This window comes from Orbicella faveolata, unplaced genomic scaffold (assembly GCF_042242905.1).
Source record: "Orbicella faveolata isolate gen_17 unplaced genomic scaffold, um_ofav_v1 contig_26, whole genome shotgun sequence".
NCBI lineage: Eukaryota > Metazoa > Cnidaria > Anthozoa > Scleractinia > Merulinidae > Orbicella > Orbicella faveolata.
The window spans coordinates 20,744,953-20,761,781 of record NW_028301554.1 but is presented as its reverse complement, the minus strand read 5'-3'; the positions used below and the strand labels follow the sequence as shown (position 1 = coordinate 20,761,781).

Here is a 16,829-nt window from a genome sequence, read left to right as displayed (position 1 = left end):
ATTGCATCCAAAGCGTTTGCTAGAAGGCTGGAGCCAATCCTGCCAGAACTTATTCACCATAATCAAAATGGTTTTATCAAAGGAAGGTCTACATTTGATGCAGTTAGAACAATCGATGATTTACTTGAATTGGCAAAACTCACAAATACAACAGGTATTCTAATGGCAATTGACTTTGAAAAGGCATTTGATTCTCTGGACCATACATATCTATTTAAAGTATTGGAAAAATTCAATTTTGGACCGTATTTTTTACAATGGGTAAAAACATTTTATACAAACATATCCAGCTGTATCTTAAATAACGGCTTTACTACAGATCTTTTCTGTATCCATCGTGGTGTACGACAAGGTGACCCTCTATCACCTTTATTATTCATCTTAGCTTTGGAAGTTCTCGCATGTCAAATCAGGCAGGATAAAACCATACAAGGAATAATGGTCAAAAACGTGGAGATCAAACTCACGCTTTTTGCAGATGACATGACTTGTTTTCTAAAAGACATAAATGCATATTCGCGACTTTGTACAACTTTAAAGGTTTTTTCATTGCATTCTGGTCTCCGAATTAACGACGATAAAACAGAAGTTTTTGGTATCGGCCCACATAAACTAGTACAAAATGACTTTACTCACAAAGTGCGAAAATCAATCAAGATATTAGGTACCGTTTTTGACTATCACAAACCATCACGAGACAAAGCAAACTTCGACTCAATATTCAAATCTATTAAAAAAACGCTGAGTATGTGGAAGTGGAGGGGTCTTACCCTGATTGGTAAGATTCAAATAGTTAAGACCTTCATTATTCCAAAATTTTTGAGTAAAGCGACTGCAATCTCAATATCAAACGATCTTGTCAAGGAGATAAACAGACTGATTTTCGGTTTCATTTGGAAAGGTAACGATAAAATTAAACGGACCGCGCTTATCAATGATATTGAAAATGGAGGACTAAAAATGCTTGATATTGAATCCATGATATCGGCTCAAAGAGTGATGATCTTAAAAAAGTATCTAGGAGAGAGCAACAGCACTTGGAAAACTATTTTAGATGATTTCTTTTTTGGAAATATAGGTGGAAAACTCATCCTGTTCTGTGATTTTGAAACTAGTAAACTACCGGTTCATCTTCCAATATTCTACAAAGAGTGTCTAGAGGCATTTCGTAATTTAAAGAAATCCAAGGTAGCCACCTATGAGGATGTTGTAGACCAAATTATTTGGAATAATAGGAATATTGTGATACACGGAAAATCTCTTTTTGAAAAACATTTGTTTACTAAAGGAATTGTTAAAATTGGTGACTTGTTATCCGATACGGGTAAATTTCTTGAAAGCCCTAAAGTGTTGGAAGCGAATCTATCTCCAATCCAGTACTTCAAATTAATAGGAATTGTAGATGCCATACCAAAAGAATGGAGATTAATTATCAAAGAATCACATATTCAACATCAGCAACTATATCCTCAACAGCATTTGGATACAGTGTATATTTATATCGACGAAACCAAATCGGATCTGTTAAAAGCCTCTTCAAAACTTTTGTATAAAGGATTTAAAACAAAGAAACAAACTCCTCCAACCGCCAAAAGGAAGTTGAAGGACAAATATCCAGAGGTTATAGAAGACTGGAAAAAAATTTATTCTTTACCATTCACTGTCACACTTGAAACAAAAATTAGAGAGTTCCAATATAAATTATTAAACGATATAATTTTCACAAATGAGAGGTTATTCCGTTTTAAAATGATTGAATCACCAATGTGCACCTTTTGTTTGAAAGAGGTCGAGTCCCTCGAACATTTGCTCTTTTATTGTGATACAACAAAAGACTTCTGGCGGGCTTTTTCTTCTTGGCTTTCAAACCAGAATGTATCTTTGGACACTTTGACATTTGAAAATATATTGTTTGGAGTGTTCAACAACAACGAAGACTTTATTATCCTGAATCACTTGATACTGCTAGGAAAGTTTTTTATTTATAAATGTAAATTAAATAAAATTAAACCAACATTAACAATATTTTTAGCAAAGACAAAAACCGTTTATTACATTGAAAAAAAAATAGCTACCAAAAATAACCAACTTTATAAACATTACAAAAAGTGGGAAAAACTAATGCCATCTCTTAATAATAGTTGAGCTTAATTTGTAATTTCTCCTTCTCAGCATGTCACTAACTTACTTTCTTTTTTTTTTTTTTTTTTTTTTTCTGTATTTGGGTAGCTGCACTATTGTAAACAACGCATTGTATATTCTTTAGGTATAATTAGGCTACGATTAGTAATTATAATTTGTTGTATGTAATCTATTGTAGTTATGACGTATTGTAAGTATTGTAACTAGTGTTATGTCTTGTGTTGTATTGTATGTATTATAACCCAAAATGTTGAAAAAAAATAAAAATTACAAAAAAAAAAAAAAAAAAAAAAAAAACATATTGTGCTTTCTGAATTGGCAGCTTTTAACTTCGACATTGCGTAAACATAAGTTTAATTTGTAATTTTCTGTACTTCGTATAGGGTAAGTTTAAAAATATTATTTTTGTTTATGTTCAATTAATACAAATAGGGCCACCGTAAGTGCGCATGCCTCGTGCATTATTTAAATGCTCGGTCCTCAAAAGTGTATAATCATGATTAATTTCGGTGGTTGCCATTTTCTAGGCCAAGTCAGGCGAATAAATGAAAAAAATGCTTTCGCTTAAAACCTATTTTTTTTAAAGAATTATAGAAGATTTATGAAAAAAGTAAAGTAAATATGATGCTGTCCGTATCATTTGCATCCAGATCAATAGCGGTTTCATATACTATCACAGTTACTCAGAGTTCCTCGGATCAAAATGTCTCGGCAGCACTCAGCCGAAGCGTCCTGTCGTACGTCATAAGATGGTTTCTTCGTTGCTAAGCTCCCGTAAATCAAGGCGTACACGTTTGGTGCAGTTTCACATCATCCTTTGCTGTTAGCAATTGAGTGTTTAGTTGACTGTTTGTATTTATAGTTAGAAAACATGGCTGAATCAATAACTTAATAGGAAGTGCATGAATATCCTAAGTACTTGAGGCTATTTTAGATCTCACAGTTCATATAATGCATACAATGAAACCAAATGAGAATTTTTTTCCTTTCCCTTCAGTTTTTCACCTGTTTTTTTGTTTTTTTGGAAGCTAAGTGAGACAAATTAATAATTTGTGTCTTAAGCCTCAGTACTATTAGAATGGAGCTATCACGCAAAGTGACAATGCTTTTCGAGTTGGCTGCTGTATTTCGGCACATATAGGCAAAGAAGCCTTGAAGATTGTACAAGGACTGTTAATCCTCATTCATAATTTTTTTTTGCCCTTTTCCCGAAGAAATTGTACTAGGCAAGTCCTGAGAATGGAGAACCAAGTTCTCCCAAATGTCAGTGACACCACTGTCAGTGCTTAATGGGTTGGTAATAGAAGAAACTCCTGTTTATTTCATTGTAATGGACTTGATAACAAATATTTTCCCCTCATTTTCTCTTGACATTTTAACTAATAAAAGGAAATTTTCACACAGGTCGATGTCACTCCCTCACTACGTGACTACAATGGCAGTGATCATTCGCATCTTATCAAGCTGGACGTTCGGGAACCCCGCTTAAGGCGTGTGCGTTACGGGCGTGTCCTCACAAATCATCCTGTCAACGAAGAGTTTGAAGAGCAGCTGTCAAAGCCATTTTATTTTCAACAAGAGGAGCATGGTCCTGTCACTGAGGTTCTGTTTCCAAAGGACACTGAGTCACCGGAAATTGCAGCTTTCAAAAAGGGTAAGATCGAATAAAACAAACTGAGATTAAGAAACTTCGCAATCAATGTCACGAGCTTTTGGAAAAGTCAATTTCTGCCTAATAGCAACACTGATCATTATATACTCGTCGGTTTAGCTCCATTCTTATTTCGTTGATTAGAGAGTTAAAAGAAGGGATCATCATAGATTTGTATTCTTGTCAAGAACAGTGTTGTTGTTGCGTTCATGGAATGATTGATCCCTAAAGGAGCGAGTTTTAACTTGATCACGAATGAATCACCGATATTTCAATGACCTGTTGTGTTGGATAATAAATAATTAACCCCCCTCCCCCTCCCCTTCCACCAAAATAAACAAAAACAAAGCAAACCACTGTCGTAAGGTTTATTTCCCATTTTCCTGTCTGGAGGGAAACCATCCTGGATGTAGCGAGTCACTGTACATCAACAGAGTGGAAAATAATTTCGGATTTTGCTATAACCTGTGTGTATTCAACAAATTCATTCTGCAACTAGTTGCACAGCTTCAACTGTACTGATTGAGCTTCGTATAACATGTACAACAAGAAATTATGCTTCATTTGTTTATTGTATGGTGACAGGTATTGCAGGTGCATTTCAACTCAACCTAAAGGAGGCTCTTAGATCCGACATCTATGAAGTGCAGGAACACGATGATTCTGGTATCTTTCGAACCAAATACAATGTCCTCTCTGCCAATGATACACACGCTCATCTTCATCGAACCTGGACAAACTTCGACTACCAACAATTTGCAGATGGCACTCCGACGAAACGACAGCACAAGATACAATCTCAGCACAGCGCTCACGTTCACGTGAAAGATGGAAGAATTCACCAAATTCACCGCACAAACGAGGCATTCTTCAGACCTGCGAATGGCCATCCGAGGGCGGACAATTTCGAAGGCTTTCAAGGTCAGGACCAAGACATAGAAATGTCAACCCGAGGGTACAGCAAGCTGACGTTAAGGTCTTGTTCAGAGCCTGAACATCGACGTTCCAAGCGTTCTGTAACTGAGGAAGAGCATCTGAAAATGGTACGTTCCCTTGCCAGCGATAATCTTCTATTTACAGACACTGAGAAGATAAACTGGTCAAAGATCGGGGGAGAGAAGAAGAAGATGAGACCTTTCTATGAAGTGCTGCGCTGCTTTACTGACAAGAACATGAAAGAGCGAGAAATTGGTGATTGTTCAAATGAGATGCATCGCATGGTTCGTGACGATCAAGGTACTTTTCAGATGGTTGCGAGATTGGTTCGGGATCGAAGTCACCAAAACCTCACATCATGGGCGGTATATGTAGCTGCACTTGCAGGACACGGAAAGTACGAAGCCCAAAATGCTTTGGCACAGGCAGTCCAAGCAGACTATCCGAGACCTCTTAGCAAGGAAGAATATGAGACTCTACTGGTAGGAACTTTCTATTTGCCAGAGGGTCCACTTCACGCGCGGCTTTTCGATGCCCTGTTACATTTGGTATCGCGAGAAGGGAAAGGAGATGAAGTGACCTCCACAGCAATGTTAGTCTTGGCTGGTCTCGTTGAAAGAGCAAAGCGAGCAGGCTATAATGAAACCTTGAGTGATAACATTGCAGAGATGATACACAACAGATACAGAAACAGATCAACTCTTTATCATCCTGATAGCGAAGAGTACGAAATGAACCTACGAGACCACATCTGGGCCTTTGGAAATCTCGGTCATCATTCCGGACTTTCTGTTATCCTGGAACACATTGACCACGATAACTCTGGAATACGATCAGCGGTGATTTCGGCCATGCGCAAGCTTCCCCCAGAACACACAAATCAACACCTACTGCGTGCGCTATACACGGATGAACACTCCGAAGTAAAAGCTGCGGTTGTTAATGTCTTCGTTGAGCGTCACCAACATTTAAGCGATTCAGTGGTTCAAGGCCTGGAGCATGCGCTGTGGCACGCTTCGGAAAGCGAGACCTTAGATTCATCGATTATGGAACTTCTTGAAAACCATGGTAGCCATCCCAAAGCGGTCTACCTACGTAAGAGGCGAAGCGCAATTCATCGCCGTAAACGGGCTCTGTTTCCATTTCTTCGTCCAAGAGAGTTTTCCCTTGGCCCGTCCAAACGATGGGTGAAAACATATGGTGGCAAATGGCTGGGAGCAGAATCAGTGATTCAGTTTGTCAATCAAGTTAAGCTAAGAATTGGCATTTTTGGCGGAAACTTTGAGGTGAACCTGGACAATCATGCAAACATTCAAGCTTATATCCTCAAATTTGGTTTTGAAGTCGCCCGTGGTAAGGCTGCTTTCAAGGCCTCTGCCAGTTTTAAGAATGACTTCCCGAAGGACCTCATCCACGCCATTGCCGATGCCGGAGACGATTTACTGAAACAGTTCGACAGTATTACAAGTGTGATTGCGGAACAAATAAACAAATTTATCGAAAAATTAGCTGGATATCTGCCGTTGTACATTGACAAATTTGTAGACTTCGTTAATAAAGTTGTTCAGTTTGTGCAGAACCTCGTGCAGCCTTTACGACCAATTAACCTCATCAGTAAAGTCATCAAAATTGCCAGAGATGTCCTTGACCGCGTTAAGGATTGGAAGTGGCTCATAGACAAGATCAAGAAAATACAGCTGAGTCTTGGAAAGTTAACTGCTGTTGACGACATCTTCAGAAACGTCATTGCAGCTCTGGACAAAATCTTGAACATTGTTGGTGGCATAACCAAGTACCTACCCCACAATCTGCCGGGAAACTTCAGCATCAAGAAACTCCTGGATATTCTCCGCTCGGTCTCCGTGGATCTTCACCTGGACAAAATCAAAGACTACTTCAATTCTTTAGGCTTCTCTGTGCCTGGAGGTTTCCGTTTGCAGCTTCCATTCAAGTTCTCCGTTCGATTCTCCTTTTCGCTGGAATCGTTTCAGCAAGTTGCCTTGAAGCTCCTGCGATTTGCCAACCGTTTCCTGGACATGTCTTCGTTGTTGGATTTTCTTGATGGAATGCGATTCCCAAAATTACAGCTGCCTGACATGAACCTGCGATTCCCACCTTTTCAAGGCAGTGGCTTTAACTTTGGCCTGCGTTTTGACTGGCGAGTCAGCTTAAAGTTCAAACTGAATCTAAAATCTCCAAGCTTTCAGAATTTCATCTCTATTTTTAGAAAACTCGGAGACTTTTTCGAACAGTTCAGACTCCCAGGTTTTGATCTCGAGAGGTTCTTCCAAGAAATATTGCCAGGCAAGAACTTTGACATAAAAGAGATGTTCCGTGGACTCCTGGGTGGGAATCAAAGCGCCAATTCTACAAATCCAGCAGACATCCTGCAAGACTTTCTTGAAAATCTTATTAATAAGCTTGACCTAGAATTTAAAAATGTTTCCGCCATAAGTGACATAACAGATTTCTTTCAAGAACTTGGGCCGGCAATGGAACAGTTTGCGGAAAAGAGCGTAACGCGAATTTGCGGCGTTTACGAACTTGCGTTGAATTCCTCCCAGGAATTTAAAGATTTTGGAGAAAACGTCGAAAAAGAAGGAATCGAAGTACTCCAAGTCGTTGAGAATACAACCCAAAACGCACTTACCGAACTATTGAACTTTACAATCCTTGTAGACACTTTACTAGACGAAATTCAACACAACTTTGCCACGGCAGCAAAAGGGTTTGTTTCAAACTCCCTACAAGAGCTTACTGGTAAACTAAAAGATATCCAGGATCTTGCAGATAACATTGTGGACTTTGCCAACGGGACAGCTTCGAAAGCTAATGGCGCATGCACCAAAGCTGCAAATTTCTCTGCGGATGTAATTGACAAAGTTCAAGCGAACGCACGTGAAGCACTTACTGAACTTGGGTCGTTCATCGGACCAGTAGCAGCAAAGATGAAAACGGTTGGAGCGGAATTGAAGTCTGCTGTTACCAAGGTCGAAACATGGTACGAAGAAAACCTAGCAGCTCGTGTGGGGAAGATATCTCGCGTTGCCCAAATCATATCAGATTTTCTTTCAATTCTTAATACGAAGAAAGGATTTCTGAAATCTGCCCGCGAAATTGCTTCCCGTATCAATGAAGTTCTCGCGCGACTACGAAATCTCCCCGAGTACGCAAACAAGGCGAGGAAAACGGCAGATGATGTTCTCAATTTTGTTGACAGAGCTCAGGACTACAAAAACGAGATTCAGAAGCTTGACATTAGAAAACAGTTCGGAATCGACTTTGACCAGCGCGTGAAAGATGTTTGCAATGAATTTAACACCATTGCCGCGGAGACGCTTAACAAGTTCGGGAGCTTTGACATAGTGGAAGAAGTTGACACGTTTTTTAACAAAGAAGCGGACAAGCTTATCGGCAAAGCTGTATCAAAGTTTAGAAGAATTAAAGAACCTATATACGAAATACAGGAAGAACTGCGGGAGATAAAGTCCATGGTACGTGAAGTGATGGCAGTCTTGACAGATCTTAAACCTTTCACCAACAACTTCTCGCCTATACTGGAGACTGCAGGAAAGTTGCCTGATTGCCAGGAGATCGAGAAAATATTCCTTGAAAGTGCAAAGCCATGCGTCCGGAAAGCACTGGTGGTTGGCCGTTACGTTATTGATCAATACAAGGACTTCAAGAAAGAGATAAAGGTTCTTTATGGTATGGTACCAGAAACATGGAAGAACTTTAAGATACAGAAATGTGTCAAGGGCGGAACATGCATTTCGCAAGCGTTCATTGATCAAGCTAAAGCCATCAAAGACAAAGCAGATGTCCTCAAGGACAAATTCAAAGAAGCAAGTGGTTATACGGACATGCTTGAAACGTGCGAACAAGGGGTTGACAATATCACGGCTGTTGTAGACACTGTAAAGCTTCTTGTTGAACAGGTTCGGAACTTTTCTCTCCAAGACGATGTTCAAAGGGTGAAGGACGTTTTCCAAAAGATCACTGGCCGAAAACCAGAAGGTAGTGAGGGAGGTGGCGTTCAAAAACGGTCCATAAGAGACGTAAAAGAACGCATCAGTAGGATTGTTGATTACATCAAGAAGGCCAAAGACATGCAAGAGAAAATGCAGGATTTGCTGGAGAACACATTCAAAGCAATGCGAAATGTCTATGATGATGCAGTGTTAGAGCATGTTCAAGTTCTGAAGGATGTGCGCTCTAAGCTTAAACTATCATACGAACTATGGCAAAAGACAAAGAATATAAACCACGTCTTGCAGGCGTTAGACACCGTCACTCAAAGCGCTTCCAAATATGCAGATAGACTAAAAGGTGTGACGGATTCATTTTCGAACCCAATTGTCAACCTTTTGTCCGAGACTGGAGAGCTCAGTGACGTTGTGAAGCCCTATCTTGACAAGTATACTACCAAATTCACCGACACCATCGCAAAAGTCAACAACTTTTTGGATAAAGTCACCGACTTTCTTAACAAGCTTCAGCTGCGTCAGAGAGGTTTGGATGTTAGCGCTTACAAACCATGGCAGCAAATATCATACTGCTCCGAAGAAGTGTGTCTACGCTCCATTAGGCGATCATCGTCACTTTATCTCAAGACCATTTTCACGTGGAAGTTCCCGCATCTCGATGATCTCTCCTCCATGGACAAGAGTGGACGCTGGCTGACCCCTGGTCTTTTCGATGATTATAAAGTGGAAGGGATATCCTCATTTTCCAAAAGCGAAACCATCCTTGGTATGCATGGTGTGTCAAGTAACAAGGGGAAGGCCTCGCTGTTGGTAGTAACAAACTTTGGCAACGGTGTCAAGAAGATCATTCAACTTGGAAGTAAAGGAAGTCCTCTTGCAGTGCGAATAGGAGGTGTGGTGGTGGCTAGAGAGTACATCTGGATCAGCGACAGCTCCTCAAATAAGATCTACTCAGTCAAGAAATCTGGTGTGGCTGGCTCCTTTTCGTCTCCAAAACCATCTTGGGTTGGAGTGTCCAAATCCGTTTCCGTCGAAGGAACTGCAACTTCCGTGTCGTATGATGAGCCAAGCAATGTCCTGTGGGTAACAGACGGAAAAGGTGGGAAGGCGTACGGTTATAAGCTGTCAGCCAATGGGGATTTAGCTTCTTCTGGCTTAGCGCCCGACAGAGTAATTCATATTGGAGCAAATGCGCAAGGCACCACCATAGTGAGACAGTTCAGTACCGAGTATGTTTGCATCTCCAAGTGTGCGATGATCTCAGGTTTTCAGTGTAAGCTTGAGTTTCATGACATTTCTGGTGGTGACCAAACCGGAGAAAACACGCTGGCAAGAGTGGTTCGAACTCCCTCGGGTTTAGAATCAGTCACCAGAGTTGACAACGAAGTTATTGCGGTAGCGTTTTCAAGTGGCACCTATGCTGAAAAAGAAAACATAGAGCTTATGGGTGGTGACTTTGAAGACAGATATTTTTATCTTAGGCTGCCGATTCTTAAAATGACTTTCGGAATCCAAGAGAACTGCTTGTTTTTCTCCGTGATGAGGGATTACATTGTACGACCGCGAAGGCTGTTTCCATTTGGAGATATGATTTGTGGAACTACACGCAAGCGAAGCATTTCACAAGAACTGTTAGAATCTGACGTTTATTCGGAACAACTCGAGGAAGTCCACAAGAAAAATAAGCGAATCCGAAGACAGGCCACAGATCTGGGATCTTGTATGACGTTATTCCGAGGGAATGTACTCAGAGGTTACCAGAAATTTTTCCCTGAATATTCGCAAGTTATCATCGTGTTTGGTATACCAGTAAGGCTGTTTGCTGGGGCTGGTGGTTACTACAGTGTGGATTACCAAGGGCAAGTGTGTATGCGTGATAAGACTTTCAAACTGGGTCTCATTCCCGGAGCGTGGGTCTCTGTGTACGCTGGTGCATCCTTATCACTCTGGATTGTGGAAGCGGGAATAACGATCGAGGCGAGACTTCTCGAGACCTATTTTGTACCAGAGCTACGAATCAAGATCAACAAGTGGCCTCTAAAGGCGTGCATCGAGCTCAAGTTGCGAATGACACCGCTCCGCATTCGAGTTTGGCTTTGGTATCGATTCCGTCTTTGCATTCGGATCAAGTGTAAGTTGTTTGGCTGCAGTATAAGGATCAGGTGGTGCTCAAAGAAGACACTTGCAGAGTGGTGGTGGTCAGCGAAAACGATCGATAGGACCCTCTTTAATAATTGCAAGCAGGATGTAGACAGAACTCCTCCCATTGCTGGATCGTGCACTGCAAGACAAGCCGCGGACAAGAAGTATTTTGTCCAATGGCATGGATTTCACGAAGACACCAAAATCAATAGTTACCACGTCAGCATAGGATCCCTACAAGGCTATGGCGATGATTACTCGGCATGGGTGGGGTCATCTTTAAGCCTAGTAATCACCGATCTTCCCATAATGCATGGCAGAGACGTTTATGTCAGCGTATTTGCCACAAATGACGGTGGACTTGACAGCCCTTTAGTAAACTGCCCGAAGTTTCAGGCGAGACGTCAGGGACCACAGATGCGCTTCGTCCACGATGGTGTTATTGAGGCACAAGACGCAGACTATCAGTCGGATACCCACGCTTTGGGTATGAATTTTGCTTTCAAGGGCGATGTCAAGGACATTGTGCACATAAAATGGGGCGTGTCCTCTAATACCAGCTGTACTTTTGACGAGGCAGAATCGGACATTGTTCCTTTGACCCCTCTCGGCGATTCCACCTCTATCCAGACCTCTGGCTTGGATTTACGTCACGGCCATAAATACTTCACTCGCCTATATGCGATGGATTCTTTTGGTTTGAAGGCTTTAATGTGTAGCGATGGTATCCTGATTGACACAACGCCACCCATTGCAGGGCATTTTCAAGACGGTGCGGGGGAAGGAGACGCAATGTACCTTCCATCGCTAAGGCGTGTACGTGGAAAGTTTGATCCTTTCACCGATCCCGAAAGCCCTATTATAAAGTATGAGTGGAAGATTCTGGGAAACAACTCCAATGAAGATGTAACACCGTTTGCAAATATCCCACTTACCCAACAGGCGCCCCTTATGGTTGGCCTCTCTCTTGTAGCTGGTTCTCCTTACAGGCTTGTATTGCGTGGAACTAACGCTGCAGGGCTTCAAACAATTATCACAACAAATGGATTTATACCTGATAATACACCACCTCATTGTGAAGGCAAAGTTATTGACGTGACGGACGAAGTGGACTTGTATGACGTGGATTTTGTAAGAGAATTAAATAGTATTCAAGCAAAATGGAGATGTATAGACGAGGAAAGTAATATTCGTGTGCAACTTGTTGGAGTTGGAACTTATCCAGGTGGAGATGATGTTAAAGCTTTCGAAAATGTCGCCTTCGTTACACACACTGTTTCAGAGGATGGAGTGATGTTTGTCAGCTTCTCCGATATAAACATTCTGCCGAAGGTTAGATACCACGTGACTGTTAAGATCATAAACGGAGCTGGTCTGAAGAAAACTATTACTTCTGATGGTATTCTTATGGACATTACACCGCCAACGGTAGCTGCACAGTACATTAAGGACGGAGTAGGAGGTAAAGACACGAATTTCACTAAGGAAAGATTTACTTTTAGTGCTCATTGGGAACAGGCGTTCGCTGATGCAGAAAGTGGCCTTGTGGAATACCGTGTTGCACTGGGTACCAAGCCTGGGCTCGGTGACATTCAGAACTTTAAGACAGTGGGAGTACAAACTAGTGTGACAATTGCGGGATTGTTTCTGAAAAGCGGCGAGCGTTACTTCGTGACAGTTGTTGGTTGTAACGGAGTTGGAATGTGTATTAATGGCAGTAGCAACGGTGCCATTGTAGACTTTGTACCTCCCCACACTGGGAAAGTTGTCACTGGATTAGCAGGTCCCCCGGTGTTGTATCAGTGGATAACAAAGTCGGTATGGGCGAGGTGGAATTGGTGTTTGGCTGATGAGAAGAGAGTCTCGGGACTGCTAAACAACAGCCAGTGTAGCAATGACAGCTTCTACGATGTCCACAGTGGGGTGGTTGGCTTTGGTATTTCGGTAGCGTCATTGGAAACTGATAACCTTCTGGCACCACCCAAGATGGCTGGACGAGTACGGTCTACAGGTCGCAACACTGACCTTGAAGATGGAGTGTACTCGGTGGTTATTGAAGCTAAAGATAGAGCAGGTGTTGCTGCTCGTGGATTGTCGAATACATTCATTGTTGACAGCAGTCCTCCTGAAATCACGTACGTTCAGCACGGGCATTTCGGCGAAACACTGCAGCATATAAACTCACCATTTGCAACGTTGAGATCATATTTTGAAGTCGAAGACGATCTATCTAAGGTTACAGCCTACAAAGTTGGTGTTGGAAGCTACGCTGGTGCTGATGACGTCATGAAATTTCAGACTGTTTCATTAAGTTTTTCTGTGTCGTCGCTGCGAGCAAACTGGACAGCGCCAAAATCATTATCCCTGGAGAACAGCCGACGTTATTTCATCACCATATGGGCTGCCAACAATGCAGGGCTCTTTGCCATCAAATCATCTCCGCCTCTGCTTTCTGACTCTGAAGCTCCCAAAGACGGGATTGTTCTAGATGGATGGGGCTTAACAGATGCCCAGTATCAAAGTTATTTCACTCTCTATCGTGCGCATTGGTATGGCTTTACTGATTTCTCTGGAATAGAAACAGTGTACCTTGGATTGTCAAGCAAGCCGCAGTCCACCGTCTGTGACGTCAAAAAGGAAGACATCGTTCCAGCCAACACAAACTATCATGTTTTATATGGGTTAAACTTGACATCTGGGCAGAAATATTACGCGTGTCTCAAACTGGTAGACAGAGCTGGAAATTCGGCATTCTTTCAATCTAATGGAGTGCTGGTTGATTCCAGTCCTCCACTGCCAGGTTCTGTGACGGATGGACGACCAGGAGAGGACCTCGACGTGCAGATCGAGAGCTCAATTCTTCGAGCTTCCTGGGTCAACTTTACAGAGCAAGAAACGAGAATAGTCTCTTATCAGTTGGCATTCGGAACATTCCCCGGCGGCCAAGATGCCCAGGAATTCACTGGGGTGGGACTCGTGAACGCGGCTGCGAGTTCAAAACTAAAAGTGTCGGAGTTGACAAGTGGCCAGCGTTATTACGCCTCAGTAATTGCCTACAATGTGCTCGGCATGCCCAGTGAAATGGTTTCTTCTAACGGTGTCTTGGTGGATTTCACTCCTCCAGTTTTTTCGAGGCCCACACGTGATGGCAATGATCCCAATCAAGACCTGAGCTACACAACCGCAGGCTCCTTGTCAGTGACCTGGATTTGCGAGGATCTAGAGACATCCCTAGCTACTGTCGAGGTTGCCTTCGGCCTGCAGCCAGGAGAAGCAGGCGCCATGAATTTCACGAAGGTATCGGTTAATCAAACTGCTTTGGCAGTTGTGCGCAATCTTCAGTTGGGATATCGCTATGTTGCGACAGTGCGATGTACAAACAAGGTTGGTCTGAAAGCTGTTTCTTTTTCAGACGGTGTTGTTTTCGACGGCACACCGCCAAATTTAGTTTACCTGCGGGATGGGGACTATCAAAGCAGGATGAAAAACGTGACAATAAATTTCAAATTTGTCGACGCAGAAAGTGGTGTGCAAGAATATAGAGTTCAAGTATGGGGAAAGCCTTCTTTAAGGTCTGCGATGGATGTTTACGGCTCCTTCAGTCTCAATGGCAGTGTTACCGTGGCAACATTAACAATAACAAGAGACCTTGAGAGCGGAAGAAGATATTATGTCAATGTGACAGCAGTGAACGGTGTTGGTTTGCAAACCACAGTACAATCAGATGGATTTGTGGTTGATAGCTCTCCTCCGATATGCTCTCAGCTCTGGGATGGCAAAGCCGATCTTCAACACGACCTGCAGTACGCTCCAAGTTCAAGCAAACGTGTTATTTCCTGGGTGTGTTATGACAATGAATCTCCGATAGTTCTGTACCGTTTTTCGGTGAAAAATCTACTAACAAACGAGTACGTTATTCCTTTTTACGCACTAAAAACACTCGTAAACTCCTCAGGATCGGCGATAATCACGGGTGGAGGTAGGATTACTGTAAAATATGAAGAAGGCCAAAGTTACACTGTTGGAATTGAGGTTGTCAACTCCGTTGACCTTAAAGCAGTAAATTGGACAAATGGTGTCATCATTGATAGCACCCCACCTGAGGCAACGAAAGTAAAGCTTACGTTTGACCCAAAGAATGATTCATTAAGGGCTGAGTGGACAGTAGCTGATCAACAGAGTGGAGTTAAATCTGTTGCGTGGGGTCTGGGAACTAATCCAGAGTATAATGATATTAAGAACTTCACCGACGTTTCACTAATCAAGACAAGTCTTGTTATTTCTGATGTTCCCTTGCAAGGCGGAAGAACCTACTTTTTGAGGCTCTTTGCTGTAAACAAGGCCGGCTTATCGAGCACTACATCTTCAAATGGCGTTGTTATCGACCGTACAGCGCCAAATTCTGGTATTGTAGCTGCCCACTATGTCTTCCCAAGGAACTACGATCGAAACAAGAATGAAGTACCAGGATCGTATTTCGTGGTGTCGTGGAGCGGATTTACAGATCCCGAAAGCGGTATTAGACAAATCAGTTGGGCTGTGGGTGCAAATCCTCTGGAACTTATACAAAATGGCGGCGATTTGTACACCGACGTAATCGCAGATGACTCTGTTGGCGGAGTCTTTATAGACAATCAAACTCTTGTCGGAAATAACACTTATTTTGTCTGCATACGTGCAACAAACGGCGCCGGGCTTCATAGAACCGATTGCTCTCCGGGAATGTTCGTAATACTGGGAAAGTTTTCTGCAGGTGTCGTAAGCGACGGTCCAATACCGTCGGCAAACGACATTGATTTCCAACTTGACGACAAAGCAATTTGGGCTCACTGGAACGGATTCAAGGATCCAGTTTTTGGCATCAGGGGATATGATTGGTGTATCAGAGATCAGCCACCTAATTCTTCCGTGTCGGATGTGTGTAAGTGGCCATTCGTTGAAGTACACCATCTCAAAACGTCAGCGAACCGCTTTTACAATCTAACACTGGAACACGGCAAGAAATATTACGTCACCGTAAGAGCCGAAAATAATAGAGGTGAACATGTAAGCTCGTCTTCGGATGGTGTTGTTGTCGATCGAACTCCTCCAGTTGGAAAATCACTCCAAATCTCTCCTACAACTGGGAAGGGTACTTTGTACGTAACAACACCGTCTTCTCCTGTGGTCACGTGGTCAATGGACGATCCTGAAAGCGGTATGAGCCACTTCCTTATTGGTGTTGGTAGTTTCCCGTTCCAAGATGACCTGCTCGGGTTCCAACGCGTCGACAGCCTAAGTCGTTCTATAGACTTAGATCTGTTTAATTTCACGCTTTACGAAGGTCTGACATTTCATGTAACTGTTACTGGCGTTAACATGCTACGCCTGGAGACCACTTTGACGTCACAACAAGTAGTGGTGGACTGGACCCCGCCAGAGTCTGGCGACGTTGTAGATGGAAATGTTACCTCCCCGATGAGCCACGAATATGTGGATGTTGATTATCAGCGAGAGAAAGGTGTATTGTCTGCTCACTGGAGTGGATTCCAAGATGTGGAGAGCGACATTGTTGAATATCATTGGTGTATTGGAACAGCGCAGGGTATGTGATTGACTTTTTTACATTATTTGATAGAAACGGTGATACAAAGGGCCTTGTGAAGCTTTATTGTTTGTTTCTTTGTTTAGTACTTTATTTGTTGTCGCTATTTTGTTGGAAAGAAAATGTTGATACTGAGGAATTGAATATTACCAATGAACGATATTCTTTGTTTTTTTGTCTTTTTGAAACGGCCAGTATCAAGTAACGTTTCCGAAATTGATTGAAGTGTTTACTTCTCTTTCTCTCTCTGACTACCAGTTTCCCTTGTTTGTGTAAACGTTACCTACACTTTATTTTAGGACTGGGGTCGTTTAACGTACGGGCAATTGTCTGAACCATACTAGGCAACTACTCCAATGACATATACGAGCATCATTAACAATGCTTT

General features: G+C 42.3%; 1 protein-coding gene across 2 annotated transcripts in view; it reads left to right on the top strand.

The window, feature by feature from the left end:
- LOC110069583 (uncharacterized) overlaps positions 1-16,829 on the top strand; it is a 55,807-nt gene that overhangs the window by 21,915 nt on the left and 17,063 nt on the right. For both annotated transcript variants that reach the window (XM_089296267.1, XM_089296268.1), the window contains exons 2-3: positions 3,547-3,796; positions 4,379-16,441. In XM_089296267.1, the coding sequence (XP_089152393.1) occupies positions 3,547-3,796; positions 4,379-16,441 (12,313 nt within the window). The remainder of the gene's footprint in view (positions 1-3,546; positions 3,797-4,378; positions 16,442-16,829) is intronic.